General features: G+C 36.9%; 1 protein-coding gene across 29 annotated transcripts in view; it reads left to right on the top strand.

Annotated features, from left to right (window-relative positions):
- Positions 1–23560, top strand: part of CLASP2 (cytoplasmic linker associated protein 2) — a 143576-nt gene that overhangs the window by 53893 nt on the left and 66123 nt on the right. For 25 of the 29 annotated variants that reach the window (XM_018075237.2, XM_018075234.2, XM_018075244.2 and 22 more), the window contains exons 8-11: positions 929–1075; positions 16759–16838; positions 22002–22094; positions 22743–22888. In XM_018075237.2, the coding sequence (XP_017930726.2) occupies positions 929–1075; positions 16759–16838; positions 22002–22094; positions 22743–22888 (466 nt within the window). Of the gene's footprint in view, positions 1–198; positions 425–928; positions 1076–16758; positions 16839–22001; positions 22095–22742; positions 22889–23560 lie in introns of those variants that run through there. The other 4 variants (XM_018075253.2, XM_018075252.2, XM_018075251.2 and 1 more) reach the window with 1 other exon arrangement.

The raw sequence follows: 23560 nt of genomic DNA, 5'->3' as shown, positions 1-23560 counted from the left end.
CTCTCTTCATTAAAAATACACAAACCTGAAATTATAGGAGAGAGGAGTGCAAACCCCAGAATATTGTCTGCCTGTCTAATTTTTTTTAACGAAGGATTGGAATAGTGGCAAATACTGTGTGTGGGAATTAATTTATTTGCATGGAGAATTTTCACCTTTTCCTCTGGCGTTGGCTCCCAGAAGATGATGTCACCTTGCAGCTCATTGGTTGTCAGCACCTAGTGCAGGGAAGGGAGAGAAAGATGCCGGCACAAATCTCAGTGGTGGATCTAGGGTGTTTGCGAGCAGTTTTTGATGGAATCTTTGATTAGTATTAAGAATTTACTGCATGTGGCCATGTGAGGTGCTGGGTCCGTCCTTGGGTGAGGGGATTGAAGAGCTATCAGAGGAATGAGGCGACTGATCTGCAAGAGGATCTGTGATTGTAAGTTGAAAAAATCTGGGTGGAAGGAAAGAGACAGGGAGTGCTAGTTAGACACATTGTGGGAGGATGTGTAGCAGAAAATGCATGCATGAGTAAAAGAAGAAAAAGGAGAAGCATTTGTTTTTGGTAAACTGGAATGATGGAAATTATATGAAGGGCTTTCCTTTGGGGAAAATATTAAAAAATGCTCAAAAATATTCAGTCTGTGTGAATATATTTTCCTTTTGTGGGAATGGATGTGTAGGATTCATTTTTGTGCTCAGTTTTACTGTGGTTAATTATGAAGGAAAAATAATCTTTTATAAGAACTTAAAATGTAGAAAATGCTGTTTATTTCTCACTGTCATTTTATTCCTAGGTCAGAGACAGGACAAAGTGATAAATACTTGCTTTTATTTATGCATTTTGTCAATTTCTGTGAAATGTGAAGCAAAATAGTTGATTAGGAAATGAAAATACACCCATTCTAATAGCTGTATTTTTATTTAATGTATCCTTTTCTAGACAAAAGCTTTGATGATGAAGAGTCAGTGGATGGAAATAGGCCATCATCAGCTGCTTCAGCCTTCAAGGTTCCAGCACCTAAAAAGCCAGGAAATCCTCCAAACAGTGCAAGAAAGCCAGGATCAGCTGGTGGGCCTAAGGTTGGAGGTAATGTAAAGCAATTCAGATTCTAATCACTGTTCCCACAAACCTTGCCAGAGCAGGCACAAAACAGAGAACTTTGGAAGGTAATGTTTAATTCATGACTGCAGTATTTTTGCAGAGACAGAACAGTAAGGGACCCTGTTTTATGTAATTATTCAAATGTAAAGGTGTGTGCATGTCTGTCTGTTTTTGTGAGTGTACATTGAGCTTATAAAGGCCTCTCATAAATAAAATTAACATCTGGAGATAGCATTTGTGTTGGTGAAATGAATATATATATATAGAGAGAGAGGTGTTTCTGCTGGGATCTATGCTACGCTTAATATATGTATAAATAAACTGTGAAAATCTGTAGTTGGTCTGTGTAGATGAAATTTTTACTGCAGGTCTGCACTGTTTCACGTGGCTGGAAAGGACTAGCCATCACCCACGGACCTCAGCAGGGATGTATATTACATCTGAGTGACTTTTATTATTATTCCTTTAACTGTCAGAGTATTGTGAAATTGGTTGTGAAAGATAAAAAATGAAGGCCAAAACCCTTGTCAGGATTTTTTTGCATGGTATAATTTCAAAGGAGTATAATGAAGAATGCTTACTAATTATGATGTTAGAACAGGGAAATCCGCAGTTTTTTAGGGCGGGGGTAATCTAACAAAAGCAACTGTTTACTGCTAAAGAAGTGACAGCTTTTTTGATGGTTCTTTTGCACCTTCTGAAAAAAATACATAATTCAGTGGAAATACACCATACTTTAGGTGTGTCTTTTCTATGAATAAGAGGTTATTTCAGTAAGGGGTTTTTGTTAGATTAATTTTTTCGTGTTCTTGTTCATGTAACATTCCCAGATGTGATCTGCAAAGGAAAGATGAAATTTGAAAGAAGATCCACATGGCAAACAAGCTTTCTTAAGTAATTTCACATTACTAAGATATAGCTAATATTTTGGCAATTTATTGTTTCTCAGTTGTGATCTTCAGAATTCCTTATAAATTGGAAAGATTTCCATAGGGTTGGATCAACACTGTCATAATATAACTGAGAATTGATAGCAGTATGAATCAGGAAACACCACCCAAAAGACTTTGTAAAGGAAATTCTCTTTAAACTGATTCTTAATATTTATTATTATTACACATAATAGTAGTAAGAGTAAGTAAATATAAATAAATAATATAATCTCCTTTAACCTGAAGCATGGTGGGTTTTGCATGCAAGACTAACATAGTACCAGAGCTGAATGCTCAGGATTCCTGTTTATTTCAGTATGCGCTTATTTTATTAAAAATAAATGGGTTGTAATGTAATCTTTTTTTTTTTGCATGTAGAGACTTTAGATTTACATGCTCAGCAGTAAAAACATGGAGATACAAGAGCAGGTGAGGGGAAATAGGAACAGAATAACCACTCAACTGATATTTCAGTTTATCTAAAAATTCAGTAGTAAAGAAGATTTTTAAAAACCCCCAAAATTATTACATTGGTTTTTCTCATTTTCCTATTTTGCCAAACTTGAAAAAAATAAATTAAAAAATAAATAAGGACAAAATTTAAGCATGCCAAAACCAGACTACGTTGGTCATTCCTTGCTTTATACCATTTCCTTTCAACTCTGGAAAATACTGGGGAGTGTTTACATATGCATCTCTTTTTATTTTTATTATGTAGTATGTCTGTAGTCAGATTTTTGAAAATTTAGGTTTAAATATTAATATAGCGTTTACATATCCTGCATCTTCTAGCCTAATCAAGCACATTAGTGTAGATGCCAAATGTATTTCTTAAACAAGTCAATAATGTCATAGTCTCTTCCATAAGCGAGGAATTTCCCATAACAATATTCATATGAACATTGACAGTAGGTCAGGCAAGAGGTCTGTACAGTCCACTGTCCCATCTGACAGTGGTCAGAAATGGCTACTAGGGAAATGCACATGAATAGAGAAAATGTCTAGAAACACACTGTAATTACAGGGCAAAATGCTGAGTTTAAAAAGCTTTATTGCACAGAGAATCATGGTCTTCGAAGAGTCCGGTTAGGGCATCCTGTTCTACTTATCTTAGGACTTTAGGGATATTTGACTACAAACAAACCTTGATGCTCTTTCATAACCACTTTCTGTAGGATCTACTTTTCAGGTGCCTAAAGGACACCTGAGATTTTTCTTCATCCTCAAAATTGCCATCTCTGTAAACGTATAGTTCAGGAAGTTGTCTGTACTTGCTGATTTCTTAAGGCTCTGCCGTATCCTCCAGTCCCAAATCCTTCTGCTCACCACTGCATTCCAAGTCTATAGTGAGTGGGTGTGTCATTTCTCGCCTTTCCCTCATGAGCACTGGTTGGGTATTTCAAGCTTTCAGTGCTCACCTCGTGCTTCTGCCACCTGTTGGTCCTGCTTGCCAGTTTTCTCTGACTCTTTCATGTATCCATGGGTCCATATTCAGAAGTTACGGTTCACCTTCGGAGAAAGAAGTAGCAGCAGCTCCGTGAACTGTGTTGATTTTTCTTCCCTTTTCACAAAAATCTCCCAAGTTGTGTCAGTGACAAGAAGTTGAATCAAGTCCTTCACTTTTCTTCAGACTTCTGCAACCAGGCAGGATTTAGCAGAGGTAGAAATTGTGCTGAGCATAAGCTGAGATTATTGCAAGTTCCATTCATTCAAACTGCCTTTTACATTCCGAAGATTCTTTTCCTAGGGTGTTGATTTACAAAAATGTCTTTTCCTATCAGCTGTAGGTGACAATAAAGTAACAGCTTTTTCCTGTCTCCTAAAGGGAGTGGAGGCTATCTTGTCTTGAGGCTGAGCAAATTAAACCCCTTAGCCATGCTGTTTGCTTTCTTGCCTGCTGACACCTCCTAAACTACACCTCAGATGCATTTGTGCTTGGCTTTTCATTATATACTCCATGGAGAAGTTTCTTACTGAAGAAATGGATAATTCCACCACCGCCCAGATACTCTTTTGAAGTGGAAGGACCCATCCAATATGCAAAATAAGATTTTTTCATTGCGTTGGGCACTTCTCGTTTAATGTAGGAAATGCACTTTGGTGACATAGGAAGTGCAAAGTCATTGCTTAGGAAGGCAGGTAAAACAGGTATGTACCTGAGCACTGGCAATGTCCTGCTTGGGCTGGAACTCTCTCTTCTTGTGCTGGGAATGACGCTGCAAGACATTTTCCTGTTGACAGTGGGGATAGGAGAGCTTGTAGAACTGACAGGTGTGATCAAGCCTGTGGAACACAGCTTGCCAGAGAAGTATCAGAGCAGGCAGCTGTGGTGGGAGTAAGGAGTCCAGTTTTCCTCTGACTTTACTGCTTGGAGATGTTCAGACACTGGCCTTCTTGCTAGTGATGAATGAGAAGTAATAAGTCTTCCACTTAATGGACAGTGCTTTGTTTGGCATATTTCTTACTCCATAATCAATATGCTTCCCCAAGTTAGTCCTTTGCCAGGAAGCACACAGCAGATCTACTTACTTCTGACACACTGGCTTTCAACTCTTCATTCAAGTGGCAGAGCCTCTGGAAATACACACTCTGTGTGTTCTGCCCTTGCAGAAATGGATACTCCTGGGCTTTTTCTTGGCAGTATGGCAAGCAGCTTTTCGATTGTAAGGGGGACACCATAATTTACAGTAGGAAAGGACTTCAGTATGTCAGCCAAATGAGCTCTATTCCTATCCCTGTGCTGTTTGAGATCTCTTATAGGTCTTTGGCAAGTTCTCTTGCAAATGTGAGATCCCTGTTCCAAGTCTTCTAGGGAATTGCTTGCTTTCATACTATTCGGAAGCTTTATATAATCTAGATGTTAATAGGAAACCTCAGTCTGTGCCTCAAGAGGAAGTCTGACCTCCTCTCTTTTTGCAAAATGTAATTTTAAGTCATCAGTTTTTAAAATTGATTAAATATAGGAATGGTGATAGTTCAACAGAGCCATGTGGCATTTTGAAGAAATGCTTGCTGATGAAACCCAACCATGACAGAAGTTTGTATTAACTTTCTGTTGTGTGTTTTATGACAACTTCTCTAGGACTGGGATGTTATTCTTAGTGTTGTAATTTTAAACAAGATGAACTTTATACTTTTTGCAGTTGGTTTCAGTAGGAAGACACTGCATGATGTATTTTAATCTATGGTTCATTGGCTTTTTTAAACCTCTAGCGTATTGGTGGACTGGCATTATTATACATTACTTCCTGTTTCACACTAATAACATTGTTATGCTTTTTGAAACAACCTGTGTTGCTGTAGGATGAATCATCCAGAAACAAACCAGCAAAGGGGATGCTGTTCATTTAAATTTCAGAATTATTGTAACTGCCGTTTAAAAAGATAATTTTGGAGTAAGAATGTTGTTGATTCCAAATGTGAACTATATGAAGTGAAACGCAAAGGACATATATTTTTATTAGTTTTATTTTTAAAAAAGTGTGCATGCAAAAAGCTTTTTTTTATTCCCCAACATAACAATTGTGATGTTGCCACCTTCTCTTAAACTGTTCAAAGGATCTGATCTGCAATGAAAACTGCAGCTGTGCCAGTTTGAGGTTTAATGCTGGCATTATTTGAAAGGACTTTGTTTTAGAATGGTCTTAATTCTTAAACTTAGGAAAAAAAATCCCTTTAAAGCTTGATGATTGCCAAAAAGACATTAAAAATATCTCCTTTTAGGTAGAAATCAAGTAACTGGAAAACTTTGGTGAACCAGGTGAACAGTCTTGGCAAAAGAAGGCTATGAAAACTATAGTAACACCATCCATGTTTTACGTAACTGCAGGAACTGAAGGAAACTATTCCAACTTCTTTGCTTTTCTTTTAGTTCTGTTTCCTAGTAGAAGACATTTTGAAGCATTTAGAGGCTTCAGTAGGAAACAATTTAATTGGAAAGGCTCTACATAAAACAGATGTGATACTGAAAAATAGATAGGTGAAATCTTAGCCAGTTGAAGTTAACCTCATTAAAACTACATACTGTAGGTAAGAAACATTTGTGCTAAAAGAGCTTCAATAATTATGGAAGTGTAAATACGAATTGTTAATGAATAGACTTGAAACAAGATAGACTCATGCTCTCTGTATCGATTGTCTCCAGACTCAAGAAGAGGGTTCTGTCTTTACTAAATAAAGGCTTTGTAGTAATCAATTCTCATGGGGGTTTTATAACTTATAAGTTCAGGGGTCTTTCCTCTATTATTTGTTTAACCCTCATTAAGTGATTTCCAAAGTGCTGTATTTGTCATATGAAATACACTAGATTTTTTTTTACCATACTGGTCCTTTGTGTGTCATAAATCTACTTTGAAGTGATATTGGTCAGCAAAGCATCCCTGACATTCTGTGGCACTTGGTTTCCTTTTTTGGTTTCCAGATTGTTGAGAAATTCGAGGATTTTTCTTCAAAATCCCAGCTGAAATCAGTCTTTCTGTCTTTCTGAGCAACCTTTGAGATTAGCCTTGGGTATCAGTCTGAATCACAGGATTTGCTACAGAATGCCTATTTGCTTACTTTCTCCCACAGTGAATGTCAATTAGCTTCCATCCCAAGAGATCTTTGCCCCTGGAATTGCTGGTTGCAATCCTGTAGTCACGAACTACAGCTATTTTAACCTAATCTGGAGTTCGGGGAAGTAGGAGGACTTCCAGCTTTCTGGGTTCTCTGAGAGTTGTTGGATTTTGTTGTTGTTAACGTCAGTCCAGGTTAGGGTTCTCTTGCACATGATTGGTGATCTGTTCCTGTTGGCCATTATAAATACTGTGCCATCACTGGGTTTTCCATTCCTGTGGCAGATGCCTTCCATTGCAAGGAAAAATCCACCTTAATGAGGAATCTGAATGAAGATAAACATGATAAATTATAAATAGATATATGAATACGCACCTATACATACACCTTCAGAAAATATGTGTACATAATACTGTTCATTAGTCTTTGTTTTTTATGTGTCACCCAAGTTCATACTACTGTATTTTGCACTTAATTTCTAGATGTTTCAATTAGATTGTAGGATTCATTATGCTGGTATAAACATGATACTGTATCAAATGGTCTTCTCTCAAAAGCCTCATAGTCTGGAGGTTGCCTTATAAATGGCTCAAATAGGGAGAGAGTAACAGTGGAGCACAAATAAAGAGATCTGGAGATAAGGGCACTCTAGAGTGTGCAACCTGCTTTTGACATCTCTACCCTGTGTTCTGGTCCCAGACATCTTACTGGCAATCGTGGTCATACCAGACAGTGATGAGAATAAGGAAGACAACCCGCCCCTTGGTTAGTTGCTGACACCGAGTACTGATTTTTTTTGAAGCAGTAAGAAGGGGAAGCAATTTGTTTATATTTTCATGCGGGTGAATCTAGAAGGAAAAAGAGGAAGGAGGGAGCGGGAAGATGGACTGAAATCAGCTGACCCTGCCACTTGGAGTCCTTATGGACTGTGAACTGTGTTGAAGAGTAAGCAAAGACAGCCATTCCAAAACATTCCTGCATTGCTGCTTTGCAAAGTAGCAGGTGTGATTCCTCTTTATAGGGTGATGTGTCCATGTGTGGGAGAAGTGTCTGTAAAAAACCTGTTTCATTTCTTTAGATTATTGTGTATGCTCTCAGAGAGAGAAGCAGGGAATGCAAGTTATTTTTGTAATGTAAGTATTTTCACCTATGGCGCAAATATTTTTTCCAACAAATAAATTTAAAATATATAGAAAAACAATACATTAAAATCAAGTCACTGACATCCTGTCTTGTCCTAGTGAACTTTTAGAAGTAAAAGATAAAGATGTGTTTTCTTGTAAAAATTGTAATTGTGTAGTTTGCAATGGCAGGTTATGTGAATTCTAATTGTTCTTAATACAGTGTCTATTTAAATTGTTTCAGAAAAGAATGCACAAATGAGAAGTGACACCAGTAATGAAAATTCTGTTTTACTGTGACTATTACACCACACCTCCTCCAAAAAATCCATTCTGTTTTGGCAACACAAATTACAGATCATACAAAGGAATTTTGTTCCTAATTGTTCTCAGTAATTTCTGGAATACAAAATAATTAGTGCCATTTTCCCTGTTAAGGTGTAAAACTAGGAACAAATTAAAATGTAAATAGGTAATTAGAAAGCTGTATTAAAAACTGAAAACAAGACTAATGCTATCATGTTCATAAAATTAGTATAACTTCAAAACTCACCTGTTGAAACTGGATGAACAAGCCAGGGTCTGAAATTTAGGTTATTTTAATTATTTATGAAAAATGAGTGCCAATAGAGAAAAGAAATACATGAGTGCCTTGAAAGATTACCACATGAGCGTGAACATTGTGCATGAGTTGAAAGATGACTGTATGAGCTTCCAACTGAGTAGAAACCAACAATAATCAATTTGAGATAAGCCTAAAAGAAGTCAGGCGTCTGTATTCTTGCTTCTCATGGAACTGCTTTTTTTTCCTCCACATTCAGGGTTAGGTCTTACCTAATGTGTCCTGTCCAGACCTTGTACTAAGTAAAACACTATTAATTTTTCTGTTGTATAATTGTCTTATTTTTCTGTGTGCTTGATAAATGCTTATAAATTAAATTGATCTACACAACATGCCTGTGAAGAGGTAGTATTAATAATCTTTTATACTTATGAAACTGTACATCAAATTTTAAAACTGTGCATTCAGTATTAAGAATCAGCTTCAAATATTACTCACTAAGTTTCTCAGGGCATGTAATACTCAATGCATAATTCCAGAGGTATGTTCATGCTCAAGAACAGCTTCATATTTTAAGGTATGCATGCTAGTGCAGTCATCCTCAGTCCACATAAGAATTATTTTGTGCTTCCTTTTAGTACAGGAGTCCTGTATTTGCTTCTGACTAAGATGTCACATCTCATAGGTTGAGATGTGCTATCCTAATAGTTGAACACTCGCACCACCTTTTTCCTTGTAGGCACAGCTGACTCCTAATTTCTGCTTGTCCCTCCTGCTCCTGTTCTTTCCTGTGTTGACTAATTGTATGGAGAGATCTGTTTAACATCTCGGTCCTCAGAGACAGCCCATTTACTTGTGTAGAAATTTCTGATCACGTGCAATGTCTCTGGCATGTAGGGGGAATGTTTCCATGAAACAGGCGCAGTACAGGTGGGATCTCTGGGGAAGTTCTCTAACCGTGTCTGCCAGGTTTCTGACATAGGCAGAGAAAGTAACGAATACAAGGTATTGTCAAGGTATTTGAAGATATTTTGCTATTTTGTTCAGTTTGTGCAGCTGTTCCAGCTTGAATGATTTTCTAGGTGCCTCAGGAACAATGACTTTTGGCATTGGAGGAGCTGAGGTGGACAAATCAGTTCAGAATGAATGTCAGTCACTGGGGATAAACATGACAGAATTCATCTGTTGGTTTCCTTAAAGTGGGCTTTCTAACAAATGCTTTTCTACTCTGCTCAAAGTCTCTTGGTTATAACTTGAATTTTAGGCTAAGTTATTAAATCATGAACTGGAGTGACCTATGAGACCAGTATGTGTTCCTTTTGCTGTTTCTATCCTTCTCTCTCCCCTATGTAAAGGTAATAACTACCCTCAGACATATGTTTTTAGCAACTCAATAAGGTAATCTCCCTGTGAAGTTTTATTTGTGAGGTTTCTCTGGTAGACAAGATGTATGCTTGCAAAAGCACTGGGAATATGGACAAGTTTATAATAACGGAGAGGTTTAGAGAATGGGCAGTTACTTGTTTGCAGATGCAGTTGTTGTTTTCTCAGAAAATGGGTACAAGGCAGCTGGATGAAAACTTTTGTCTAAAGTAGAATCACTGCAGCTTTTCATGGTTTGGTCTTCTCCAAAGTTTTACTGTCAGAACCATGGCAATTAGCAGCACACTCTGTTTCTTGACTTGTATAGCAAAGCCAGTAAGTGATGCTAACAGTTACACCAGAACAATTATTCATTGGCTGCTACAATTTTTGGTGTCAGTAGAACTCAGTACTGGTTATTAAACTAACATAATTTTATCTAAATCTAATTATGTCCATCCTATAGGATTTACCAGTGTAACTATCTAAAAGTAAATGCCTTGTTTAAAAGAAATCTTGTCTAATGTTGATTAGAGTGTTTTTTACTGGAGCAACTGCTACATCTTTGTTGCTCTCAAATGTTTTCCTATATTAAGCAGGAAAGCTGAAGGCATCTATACTAGACGACTCAGTCACCTGATAAAATTACACCTTTATGCTTCATATAGATATTTGAGACTGAAGAATAGTTATATGCTTGTTTTATGGAAGGTTTTTATTCAATTTTTCATTTAAAGTCCACAGATCAAACATGGAAATAAGAATATTTAGAACATTAGAATCTGTTAATATATCAAAGTGTGTATGTACAGTATATCAAATTACTTTAGATAACTCAATTATTTAAAACATGAAGGGAATTTTCAAAAATTCTCAGTCTTCAGCCTCTTCTTCAGACATTTGGTTCCTGTTTTACAGAGGCAGATTTATGAAAAGTGTTATTCTAGACTACTTTAGTAATCTTAGGATGCCTGGAAAGATAGATTCCTTACTAAGCTAGTGAGATTCAAATCTGTCTGTACACGAGAGCTTTTATCAGAGACGTTGTCTTAAAATTCACCCTTGCCATCTCAGAGAAGTTTACTCCCCTGTTTACTCCCAACAGATGCCATTATAAAAGTAAGCTGTCAATTTTATCGTGTAATAATAAGCCTGACCCAAGGATAAATGAGTAGATTTTGCAGAGACTATCTGAGAGGTACAGAAGATTCAGGAAGCATCTCAGTTTTTTCTGCTATTCTAACAAACAGAATGTATATTCAGTGAAAATTAAATACGACCTTTGCATCATCTGCCCACTAGGACTGGGAACAGAATGTGGCTATTATTGTGAATACCACGCTGAAGAAACAATTACATTTTGTGTCTTTATCACTGGTAGGGTTGTTGTCATCTCTTATTTGTAGCTTGTGTGTGTACATCTGCATTTTTGTTTGTTTGGTTTAGTTTGGTGTCAGCACTTTCTTTAGATCCACACCTCATGTTTAGTGGTAAAGGCTGTCCATTCCACCAGGTAGCCTTTGCAGTTGTCCTTCCTTGACTTCAGCCTGAGTATTGCTCTACTCCCCTCAGCCTATACTTAGACTTTCAGCAGTTGTACTTTTTAAGCTACCTGGACTAATTTCCTTCCTTGTCTCCACTAACTCATTTGTATCCTGAGTCAGCCATTGGATTGCGCTGTCGCGGTGTTTGTACAGCCCCACAGTGAAGCAGACTAGGGAACTTGCTCAGTGAAACTATTCATTTTGGCCAGTTTATTTTATTCTCAGTTTAGCCCCTCCCTGTTGTAACTTACTGTTCAGCTGTACTAGAGAATGAGAGAGGTCAGTAGGAGTGAGTGGGAGTTGCCAGTTAACCTATTATATGAAAAGCTGAGTAAGTACTTGAGCTTATCCTGTCCATTTATCCCACGCAGAGCTGAAGCTTCTGTCTGTTCCTAATTTACAGCTGAGTGTATATTAACCTACAAAGCCAAAAGGGTAACAGTAGTTTTCTTTTTTCTTTGAAACCAGAACGAGCTGCGTCTTTTGCTTCTGTCTCTGATAGACAAGAAATTAAGCTTTTGAATTAGCTGAGGCAACGGTTTAGCTTTTTGTTGTCTTTCAGGAAAAAAAATTGTAATCCCCATCATTTTACTCTAGATGTGTTGCTCAGTAAGATACTATTATGCAGTTAGAGATTTCAGAGGGATAAAAGACATCTGAGAAACAGTATCCTTTCACAGTTTACTAATGTTAAATTTGTGATGCATGTTGTATCAGAAAATAGTTTAAAAATTTTTAGGGAAGCATTTTGAGAAAAGCATTGGAACAAAAACTGAAAGGAAGTTTTAGAGTTTTTGTTACTTCTAAGTTTCTGTACCAGTTTTGAAATTCCCTTTTTTCACTGGGGTATTTTTTGGTTTGAAATTTTTGTCGAAAGCCCATAGAAGTAGAAAAAAACTGAATTGGGCTAGTAAAGACATACTACCAAATACAGATTGAGCAATTTTTTTGTATTTTTAGGCCAGCACTTTTGTACTTTATTGAACAGTTAGATGTGCTTTAATTAAACAGTTCTTCATTTCAAAACAAAAATACCAGTCCAGTATCACTCTCAATATCTTTCTTCTACTATATGGTGTTGTCTGATTGTTCTGTCATCCAGGAGGTACAGTGTTGTAGATACCAGTGGGGAGAGCATCAAGGCAGTAGAGCAAGCGAGCATTCCAAAGTTATTGTGATAAGTTGGAAGGATTTCAAATGTTTCAGTCTGAAGAGGGGAAGATCTCAACCACAGGAATTAACTCCTGGGTGAAAAAAATTATTTTGCAAAAGTCTGGGTAATTCCTTTGCTTGCATACTGGTGCATGATACAACAAGGACTCCCTGAAACAACATCTCAGCCTTGGCCATATTGATTGACATAACTGGTCTACTCTGGCCTCCAATCTGGAGGTCTGGAGACACACCATCTATAACGCTGCTGCTTCCTTTGAGAAAGCACACAGGGTCACTCTTGAGGAGAAAAGACAACACAGAAAGAATCGTGTCTTGCAGAATATACCACCTAAGGAGTCTTTCTGCTGCACCTTTTGCAATCGGATGTGTCTATCTCGTATTGGCCTTTTTAGCCACCAGCTAAAAAGCCTGTAACAAATGTGGGTAGAGCCCTTCCCAGATCTTCGTTCGCGAAGCCTAGCCATGATGATGATGATGCTGGTGCATGCATTCCTTTGCATGCTTTCTGGTGTTGAGTTATTCTTAGTGCTGAACTGAGCCTTATGACTGGAATAAACTTTGTTCAAAAAAAAAAAAAAAGGACTCCTAGTGCCTTGCAAAATGTTAGAAATCCTTAAATTTAACTCATGAAAATGTCATCTCTCTTACCTCTCTACCCTCACCTCAGGAAGTGAGGAGTTTATTTTCTTTGCCTCCATTTCCAGACTCATTGAACTTAAGTTCAAAAACAAAACAAACACAAGACACGCACACACACCAAAAAAAAAAAAAAGAAAAAACGAGAAATCTAACAAAACCTCAAAACCAAACTCCCCCACAACTCCACTAATGAAACTCAGAGGGGCTTCAGCTGCTGGATTTCTTCCATATCAAGTCTGTCTGTTTCATTTGGTAGGTTCTTACCAGCTTCCTGAAGTAGAACTCAGGCTTGTGGGTCTCTCTATGAGTCCATCTAACTAGAGGGCTTGAAGGATAAGAATAAGTAAAGGCTATGAGTGAAGACTAACAAACTCTGTAGAGAAATGTCTTGTGTGTATTTTAGTTCCTCTCCTTTAAAGAATTTTTTCTTCTGTGCCTCAGGTGAGGGAAACACAGTTAGATTCAGTGGGCTAAGTCCAAAGACCAGGGTAATGTAATTACCGAGTTGATGAGGCTCTGGATTTTAGCTATGTGCTGAGCACTTAAAGATGTTAAAAATGCAGTGGGGTTAAAGCCCCTTAGAACTGTTTATAGTATTCTTGCCATTAGAATGCAGTGGCTGAACTTGTCCATATTTGGTCAAAGGATTATGTGTTCTGTGGGGAGCATTGAACGTGCACTATTGAGACGAAGGCATTAATGCTAGAGAGAGAGATCTAAGAAATTTATAATCACAAGCTTGGTCTGAGAAGGTAAGCAACAACAGCAACAAAACAGCTTATTAAAATGTGTGTTCTGTCAGATGCATTGTTTTTGAGTGTGGAGGCAGTACTGCTGAAATGAGAATTTTCTAAAGCTCTGCTGTTGCTTTTGTGGAGGAGAGTCAAGCCTTACAAAAACATGAGAGGTTCTTTGAAGACATCTGCATGTGTGTGACTATTATGTTTCTTGTTAGCACAGTAAAATACTTTCTCCTGAACTGGGAAACAGAGGGTGGAGTTCTGTCGTTTTTTTGATTAGTCTCTACAGAAACAGTGACTTGGTAAGCAGAATTGCTAAACATTCCTCCAGGAGATTGGGAAGGGAAGGAAGAGATTGAACAGCATTTTTCTTCCTCAGGCAGTGTAGACTTCTGACTGGTATACAACATGAAGAGAAGAAAGGTACATCATACTTAGTTTTGGTATGCATATGTGATCATGCAGCTGAGGAGAAAGATTAGTGAAATAGAAATGAAATGTAGTTTTACAGATAACTTTAAAAAAGTGTAACTGGCCTAAAATCCCACATAACCTTTTTTTACTACCAGGCAAAGACATAATAAAACAATTTTCTGAGAGTATTAATTTCAAAGAAAAGTGGTTTGTGGAATTGAACTAGTTGTTGAAACTAAGGAAGTGCTGTGTGTCTTGAGTATGTCAAATGGATTTTAAATAGTAGTCTGTCCCTTGTCCTTCTCTTTTTAAAGTAAAAAATTGTTATTCTTCACATAAAGGATTTTCTCTTACTCCTCAGGCTGCATTACTGGATGATGGTTTAGGTGCTAGATATATCTGTCAGGTAGCCCATGCTATTTTCTAATTTTAAAAAAGATGCTTTAAGGCAGGCTAAAGACGACAACATCTACTTATTTAGCAAAGGCAACTTCATCCTCTTTTAATCTTTTCTTTATAAAATACAGGAATGCTATGAATACTTGAAATCCAAACATTTTTTCCTGTATTTTTTATGTTCATGGCCTATGTGTGTCAGTTTGTAACATTTTATTTCTGTAATTTATTCCCTTGCTAAAAAATTGGTAAGTAAAGGATGGGAATGCAAAGTAGTTTTTTTGCTGCTGTAACAGAGGCATTTGTGTATTTATGTAACTGAATAATAATACAGGACTTGTATAAGCTTACTTTTCCATTTCTTTATCGCTGAGTATGTATTGCATATTGACTGTGATTGTTTTGGTTCTGTGAGACTTTCTTGGAAGCCAGAGTATTTGGGGAGGGACAAATGAGGTTGTGAACTGAGCATCTAAGTAGCTGTTTGTATCACCTAGTTTAGCATGGTGCCCTTGGGCCAAATTGCTTTTTTTCAAGCTTTCCACAAAATTCTGCTCTGACCGGGGCATCCTCCCTTTGAGGAGCTGTACAAGTTTGTGTGGCAGAAGGGTCTGTTCTGGTTGTAAACAGGATCTTTCTGTCTTAGTTTTTTTTTTAGCTGATCAGATACTTACGAACTTTATGGAAGGACTTGTTTCCTCTGCTCTGTGAAGGGAGGAGAAATAGGTGTTTATAACTTCTTCCTTCCCTTCTGGCTGCCATTGGCAATTATGACAGATGGTGTTGGAGATACACATGTAGAAGTGTGTTATGTACAGCATCTCTTTACAGCATCCTTGAGCTAAGACAGTCAAAATCTATTATATGTTCTATATCATACTGAAGGTACCATGTCCAAATTCTCTGACCCACAAAGGCATGTGGGAGATCTTGTTCTTCATAGGGTGTTGAGATCAGTTTGTCATCAAATTTGTAGTAGTAGTGGACCCTCGTGCTAGCAAACTACACATGTATACAAACACAGCAGACACAATTTCCTGCACTATAATTAGGAGATCAGGAACTGTTTGAGTGCAGCCACTGAGAATGTGATTTTTTCAAAAATTGGTACCTTTTTGTTCTAGTTGACCACAAAGCTTCCTAACTGCTTTTTCCATATGGTTTTTATTTGTTCTGTAATTAGTAAAATATGTGTCTTCTCTGCCTGATGCCTTCATTTCAGCTGTACTCTGCCAGCTAGGGAGGACATTCTGCCATCTACCCTGTGGGCCTCAGTCTGAAAGAGACACTTGTTCCTGAGTATCCATATACTGCAAGAGATTGTTTTTCCTCTCAAGAAAGAGGAAGTGTTCAGCTGGACTGATTATCTCCATGTAGTTAACCTGTTTTGTCATATTATCTTCCTAATGCAATTATTGAAGATATTTAAGGATTCTGCGAGGCTTCACCTTGTGCTTGGAGTTCTAGGCTTGTAGTGCAACCTGGACTTGTTGACTTTGTTCTTTGATTTGATAGCAAACTTGAATGCATTTCTTTAAAAAGGGGCTTTTTTGGTCACTGGAGTTTTTCCAAGAAAGTAAAATCCAGACACTGTTTTCAAATTGTTTTCTTCTTTAGAGTTGTCTCAGTTTCTACCCATGATTTTAATTAATTTACAACCATATGTGTGAAACCAGCAGGTTACCAGTTAGAATTCTTCCTTGATCCTTTTACTGAGAATTTGGGAATTTTTGCCTGTTATGTGAGAACAGTTCCATCATGAGTGGTCTGAGAAGAAGGCTACCAATCAGGGAAGTTCAGACCTTGCTCCGACACAAATTCTTTTCACTGTGTCTTTGCTTTCATTGTTGAAGTTCTTGTAGCTTTGAGAAATGTACCTCACACCTCTTAGCTCCTTGTGAGAATACTGGGAAACACCAGGCTACTACAGGATTGGCAAACAAAACATGTTTCCAATTAAACACAAGAATAAAAGTGATGAAGCCATTAAATTTGTAAAATTGGAAATTGCTTGGAATTAAAAAAAAAGTTTGATTTTTTTTCTTACGGTGAGATCAGAGTTCAAGGTCTTGCAGTTCTACACGTGATGTGCAATTCTGCACAAGAATTCAGGATTTTTGTAAGTTATGTTAAATGTCTGAAAGTAGGTATGGTGAAAAATGCTTATGTCAGTTTTAAAAACTTCATGGAGCTTACATACTGTTTAACAGTATTTTACATTTATTTAGGTTCCTCTAAAGAAGGAGGAGCTGGAGCTGTGGATGAGGATGATTTTATTAAGGCATTTACAGATGTTCCTACTGTACAGGTAAGATGCTGTGTATATTCGTGTTTGTTTTCAGAAATATACTATTTGCAATATCTGTTAGCCTGCTTTTGAAACTTTTGTAATTTTACAGTGTTCTAAGCAAGTGTCATTACTTTTACTTCTTCCTGAATTTACAGTCTCCATGGAAAGGCCTTTACTTTTTCCAGTTAGTTACCAAAAAAACCCGCCTTTTCTTTACTGTTCTACAAATCATTATCACATTGTATAAAATCCATTATTAAAATAATGGATTAAAATAATCCAAGATTATTTTTCTTAATCTTTTCAAGGGAACGACAGAAAATAATTGTGTGTTTTAATAAGAAAAAGATTTCCATAACATTTGGAAGTTTTAGGGCTGCAATTTCAAGGGATAATCAAGTAATAATAATAGAGGCAACTGATTTATAAAGCAAGAGTTGTATTTTCAAATGTGCCTGAATTGTAATGATGTGTGTCTGGCATACATGTCCTCATTCTAGCAATATTTTAAAACATGAAATCTGGTCCCTTATTTTCATACTAATGAACTTACTGGATTCCGAGTTCTTAATTGAAAGATCACATTTTAATTTCTATTCTTTAAGCGTGGGAATTGCACATATTTGGTACTTTCACACAGTTGAGTCATTTAACATATGTGTAGTTTCCTAGACCTATTTTGAATAAGTTTTCCTTGAGCACCTAAGGTGTGGAAGGCAACCAAAAATTAAGTAAGCCATAGTTCCCAAACAGCAGAAGGATTTTGTAAGACTCTCTTTTCTTGATATGCACTTCTGTTCTATTTTTATATCCCAAGATGATAGCATAGTTATTTGCTAGATCTCCTTCTGCAGGCAGAAATACTGTCTGCTTTCATGAAGGAACACTCAATCTCCATGATCCCTGTCACATAAAGGAAATCTTTGTCTTACAGTGTAAGAGCTTTTATGTTTCTTTGACTCTTCAGACTGTGTTAAGAATTCTTTGGAGGACAAAAACATGCAGCTCTTAATATTATTTATCCCCATTATGTTAAACAGAGCCATATTCAACAGTACAGAGATTGTGATGCTTGTAGTTCAGTGCCTTAGTATTTGCAGTCCCAAGCAGAGTTCTTTAATCACTCAGGCTGGTTAATAACATTGCCAGAACAAAAGTGGGGTGATCAGCACATGTGATTTTCTGTCTGACTGCTGGATGGCCTGAGAAGGTAGATCATTCCCTAAACTGCAAGAGATAAAGGAGAAAGACACATTTGTCTTTACTAATCTACCCTTAGTTGAATAGGAGGCAGGGGAGAAATGTGTAACTGACTCCAAAATAACATATTTTTTTCGTGGTTGAGAACGTAAGGAAGAAAATGTGACTTTTTTTTTTTTAAGTGTCCTTAGGAATAATGACTTCGTACTGTCCAACTTCATGCTTCAGGTTGTGGACAATCTCTGATCTTTCAAAAAAGAAAGACAGGTTCCATGTTCTGAGACCATGTTAATTACGAAAGAAATTTCCATATTAGACCTGTAAAGAAAGAATGTTTATGCCCTGTAATTTTCCAAGCTATTCTAAAAGCAAAGGAAACTTGTTAGACAGCATGGAAAAAGGGAGTTGTTTGTACGTTACTAGGCCCATTCCTGTGTACCTTCTGTTTTCATTACATTTATGGTTCTCAGTAGTGTGTTCATTGAAAGAAAGGAAACTATATTATGGAAAACCAGATCCAACTCTGGATTAAGTGCATCTGGATTAATCAAGTAATTAGAGATTACTTACAGTGTGTGTATGTTTTAAGTAATTCTTAAAAGCCAGTGGTAGATCTGACTTTCCAGAAAGCTGTTCCTATGCCTGCTCATCTTTTTTTAGGAATATCGTATTGTTTACTCATACCTAGTTTTTAATCCCTGTATTGAAAATACTTACCACCTGTATAGTTATGACTCTTACTTGTGTCTAAGCTTTTAATTTGTCTGTCTTTGATGTTGCACTTAGCTTCAGTGATGCGTGTGTATGTTGCCCTCTCATGGATAGCAGCAGTTACAGCGAAAATGGGTGATTTTCAGATGTAGTCTGGTGGATCTGTGTTCCTAAAAGAGAAGTACTGTGGTGACAGGATTGTGCCTTGTATTTAAGATTACAGCTATGATGTTTTTACAGCTCTGTTTGTTTGTCGTTGCTGAAACTGAAGAAAATTCTGTGTTCAAATTATTAGGAGTAACTGACATGAAGAGCTAAAATATGTTATATAGAAGTCTGATGTGGGAACTTAAGAACAAAACATGCATTATGTCATTGCCTGAGCACATAATTTCATCTTGGCCTTCTAAAAGCGTAATTAATGAAGGTCGGGGATGAAAGAAATTATTAAAATATTGCCTTTTATTCCTATGAAATTAAAATAGGTATGGACAACCTTGACAAATTGGGATTTTTCAACGGAATTACGGTTGTCATTTCATGACAAGCTAAAATTATACCATTTATTAAATTCCTCATTATTATGCCAATTTCAATATGCCTAGGTCCAGTACTGTTTGTGCCAGGTAATTATGGAAAAAATTAAATTCTTTGTCTAGGAATGCTTATAGTGTGGACATAAACCCATTGTATATGTTGCTTCTGTGTTTGTCCATTGCCTAGCATGTTTTAATCTTGCAGCCATTACTATAAAACATGGTTTCTGATGACACGCAGGCTGACAACAAAAAAGTCCTGTTTTCAGGGTTTGCTCACTGAAACTGTTTGCAAAAGGTGTTTGTACCGTGACCAGGACTTCAGACTAAGTTTTGAATGTGTATTAAACAGACTTTAGTTAGATGACACCAAAAGGTGTGGTCCTGCTTCCCTTCTTGTTACACTTCATTTCTTTATGAGAAGTTGACAGAAATGCTGAGTTGGCAGGGAAATTTTTGCCTTTACACTTGTAGGGATAAGCTTTTTGTATGTTAAAGCTCTGAACTGAGAAGGTGAATCTCCAGGTAGGTGATGGTAAAGAGAGATCCTGAGGAGGTTGAATCATGTCACGAATTCTGATGACATTAAATGTCAGCGTAATATGAAGTTGCATCTTGAGTTAACCAGTGACTAGTCCATTATACTTTTAAAGAAAAATAAAAATTTTCTTTCATAATGAAAATTTAATTTGATAAAAATGCTTACTGACACTCATATAATACTTATTTTTAAGAGTATGGTACTTATAGAATTAGTGTTAGAGTAAACTAGGGTTGTGTAACAACTACTAATAGGCTGCCAGTATACACAAATATATTAAATGGTGACACAAAACTCATATTTGATTTTGTCAGCAGTGTAGTAGAAAGTCTTGTTACGCTTGGACCCGCAGTTGTCATTAAGTCATTTGCTCATTTTAAATAAGTTATGCATCAGATGTTTAATGACTTCCAATCAAGAAGAAAACAGTAATCATAAGAAATAGCTTTCTAGTTTTTATGGGTGCAGTCACTAGAAATAGCTTTCTAGTTTTTGTGTAGAACTGCAGAGCTGCTGCTACAGTGTACCTTGGAAAAGCTCACACAGCTGTGTGGTAGTAAGAATTTCAGTTTTGATGGTAAAGCATGTTCAGAAATTGTTTTCCGTGTGATAGTGAAGGTGGCCTGGGTGTACTAATTGGTCTACTTCTGAAGAGGTTTCTACTCTGTTTATCCTATAAACCCAGTATGCAGGTGGTTTAGAGTATGGATGTCTTTCATCTCCATGTTCTGGCATGGAATACAGAGGCCTCCATAACCATTGGAAATGCATTGGAAAAAAGTAGGTTCCAATAGTCAAGGTCCCTTATCTTCTCTAAGTTAAAATCATTGGATATGCCCAGGAAACTGGAGAACTAGATTGTGTTTGGAATAACCCTCGTAGTAATTTGAAGTTGCCTGGGAAAATAATATGTTTTATAGAAAATCATTTAGCTTAACTGTAGAGCAGAAGAAAGACATTCCCTCTTTTTTACTGTAAAATAAAAGACCCATGTATACATGCAGAAATCTATGTCTTCAAAAGACTAGTGTCAAAGCTGTTCAGCAATTCATGCAAAGCCAGTTGTCCTAACCACTGACCCTTGTTTCTTCTATGTGCTCTTGCACGTGCAAAAGTCATGTCTTGTACTTAAATAATGAGGGAGCATCAGGCCCTGTTATGTAGGTGCTGTGTAGGTTATCATGCTGGGCTCCAGGTTTCACTGTAGGAAGGTATGAGTTTCCTTGAAGTCCTCACCTATATGTGGCTGCCCCATGTGAATGTCTTGAATGTGTCTCAGGTGACCCCAGATGCTTGTGTATGGGCAACTGAGTTTTGCCCAGTAAATTTTAAATGTATGTAAAAACCCTTTCCATCCAAAAAAATTGGCAATGTTTAGCTGAGAGTATGTGTCTTGAAAAAAGCTCTGGCCAGATTAAGTTTTGGGTTTGTAATCTGCATCACATCCTCTTAAACCTGTTCTCAAACTAGGGAAAAAAGCATAGGCAGAAAAAAGCATCCTGTGACTTACATCCAGAATAGAAGGGAAGTCAGTTTATTTGACAATAATATATTTACATGACAAGTTTATTTTTTTTTCTTCTCTTCTTTAGAAATCTGCTCTTGTGCAGTTACCAGTAGTGCATTAATTCATGTTTAACCAAATAGTGACTGTTGCATGACTAGATTGTTCAGGCTTCAGTTTTGATGGTCTTACTGTGTAGTGAGAATTCTGACTAGAGGTGACTCCTTATATTTATTTACTGACTGTATAAGTTAATAGATTATAATCTTGAAGTAATAATACATAAAGAAGCTGTGGAAGCCTTAAATTTATTTTTTCAGACAAATTTTTATTTTCTGTTGACTCAACCTAATTAGGTCCTCAGAGAGCCACGCACTCTTGTAATGCAGAAGAGAGCCCCTGCTCCAAAAGAGTTGCGTTGGGTTAAAATGTTGGTCATTTCACAATGGTGAAAGGTAAAATCTTGAGGAAAATGATACTTTTGTTTTAATGATATTCAGTACTCAGTGATATCTTTACAGATTTGTCTTAAAATGCCTATTTATGCCTCTTACACAGTTCTCTGGAGCTTTTGGGGGAAGATTTTCAGAATTAGAATTGTATTTTCAGTCTTCTCAAGCTATTTTCCTTCATCTGGTTACCTGGAATATTAATATGAATTTTCTGATTTTTTTTTCTTAATACTGCAGATCTATTCTAGTCGAGAACTTGAAGAAACGTTGAACAAAATCAGGGAAATTCTCTCAGATGACAAACATGATTGGGATCAACGAACTAATGCGGTAAACTTTTTATCTGGTTTCAGGTTTGGGTAGGTGAATTTCGTAAAGCACAAGCAGTCAGATATTTTAGCAGTTTTGTCTTGAAGTAATTGCACTCCAGATAATTGACGAAATTTTCATTCTTAAACCTTGAATTTCTGTATGCTGAGTAAGTTTGAGCAAGTATTTTTAAAAAGCCAAAATACATTTTTGCTGATATTTAAGTGGAAGCTTTTCTGAAAACCATCATATATGTTTCAGTTCAGCATTTATGCAAAATTACGTGTTCTGCAGGCTAACTGCTAGCGTTAGTACCTCTTATATGTGGCCATGATAAATTTCACTTGCAGGATTAAAACGTTTGTGTGTATCCAGCATTTATATTTTTTTACCAGGTTTGTGGCATCTCAGTGTTTAGAAACAGATATGTGAACAGAATTATGTCTTTCTGTATTTGAAGACTAGGTTCTGAGATTTTTTTAGCTCTAGAATTTAAGTAATATAAATTTGTTACAATTATTTTAATTACAGCCATATATTTCAAAATTGCGCTTTAAAGACATGCCTGCATACATTTTTGCATAGTGAAGCTATTCCTTTTTTTTTTTTTTTTTTAATTTTGAAATGCATATTGCTAGTGTCCTAAACTAAATGCCTTAATCTTTCTAGCTGAAGAAAGTTCGATCACTGCTTGTTGCTGGAGCTGCACAGTATGATGGGTTTTTCCAGCATTTACGGTTGTTGGATGGTGCTTTCAAGCTGTCGGCCAAGGATCTCAGATCCCAGGTGGTTAGGGAAGCGTGCATTACTGTAGCGTAAGTATGGTTCATGTGCATTTGTGTGCCCTGCTGGATGGTAGTGGGAATTTGACTTAGAGGTACTTTATCAGTGTTGCAGGAAAGATTATCTTGGACTGCTGTACACTGTGACTGATGAAGACCTAAGTCAGCATCTGAAACCTTAGAGAAAAATAAATGGTTAAAGGAATTGGTTCTCGTAGGTGATACATGTAGTTGATAATCCTGTAGCAGATTCTGTGTGAATAACAAGTCACCGTGGTTACACTGAGTACTTGATGCAAGTTAATACACGTTGCTGTGACTAATATTGGGAGCCAGTCTTAGGATCTCTTACGCTTGGGTGATTGGCACAGAACTTTAATGGGACTGCTTGAAATAATAAAGTGAACTGGCCTGTAGTGGTTTGAACATCATGCATTTTGGTGAGGTAATGTCTTTCATAGAATCATAGAATGGTTTGGGTTGGAATGAACCTTAAAGATCATCTAGTTCCAACCCTTCTTTGTGGGCAGGGACACCTCACACTATAAAGGGTTGTTCAAAGCCTCATCCAGCCTGGCCTTGGACATTTCCAGGTTTGGGGCATCCACAACATCTCTGGGCAAGAGAGATGTCCACGATAATTTTAGAAGCCATGGCTAAACTGAAATGGGATCTTCACTCTTGCATCTTGTGGTCTCCATTAAG

This window comes from Manacus vitellinus, unplaced genomic scaffold (assembly GCF_001715985.3).
Source record: "Manacus vitellinus isolate BGI_N305 unplaced genomic scaffold, ASM171598v3 scaffold_3_pilon, whole genome shotgun sequence".
In the NCBI taxonomy this organism is placed as follows: Eukaryota; Metazoa; Chordata; class Aves; order Passeriformes; family Pipridae; genus Manacus; species Manacus vitellinus.
Note: the sequence above shows the minus strand (reverse complement) of the source record. Positions and strands in the feature narration are given on the sequence as shown.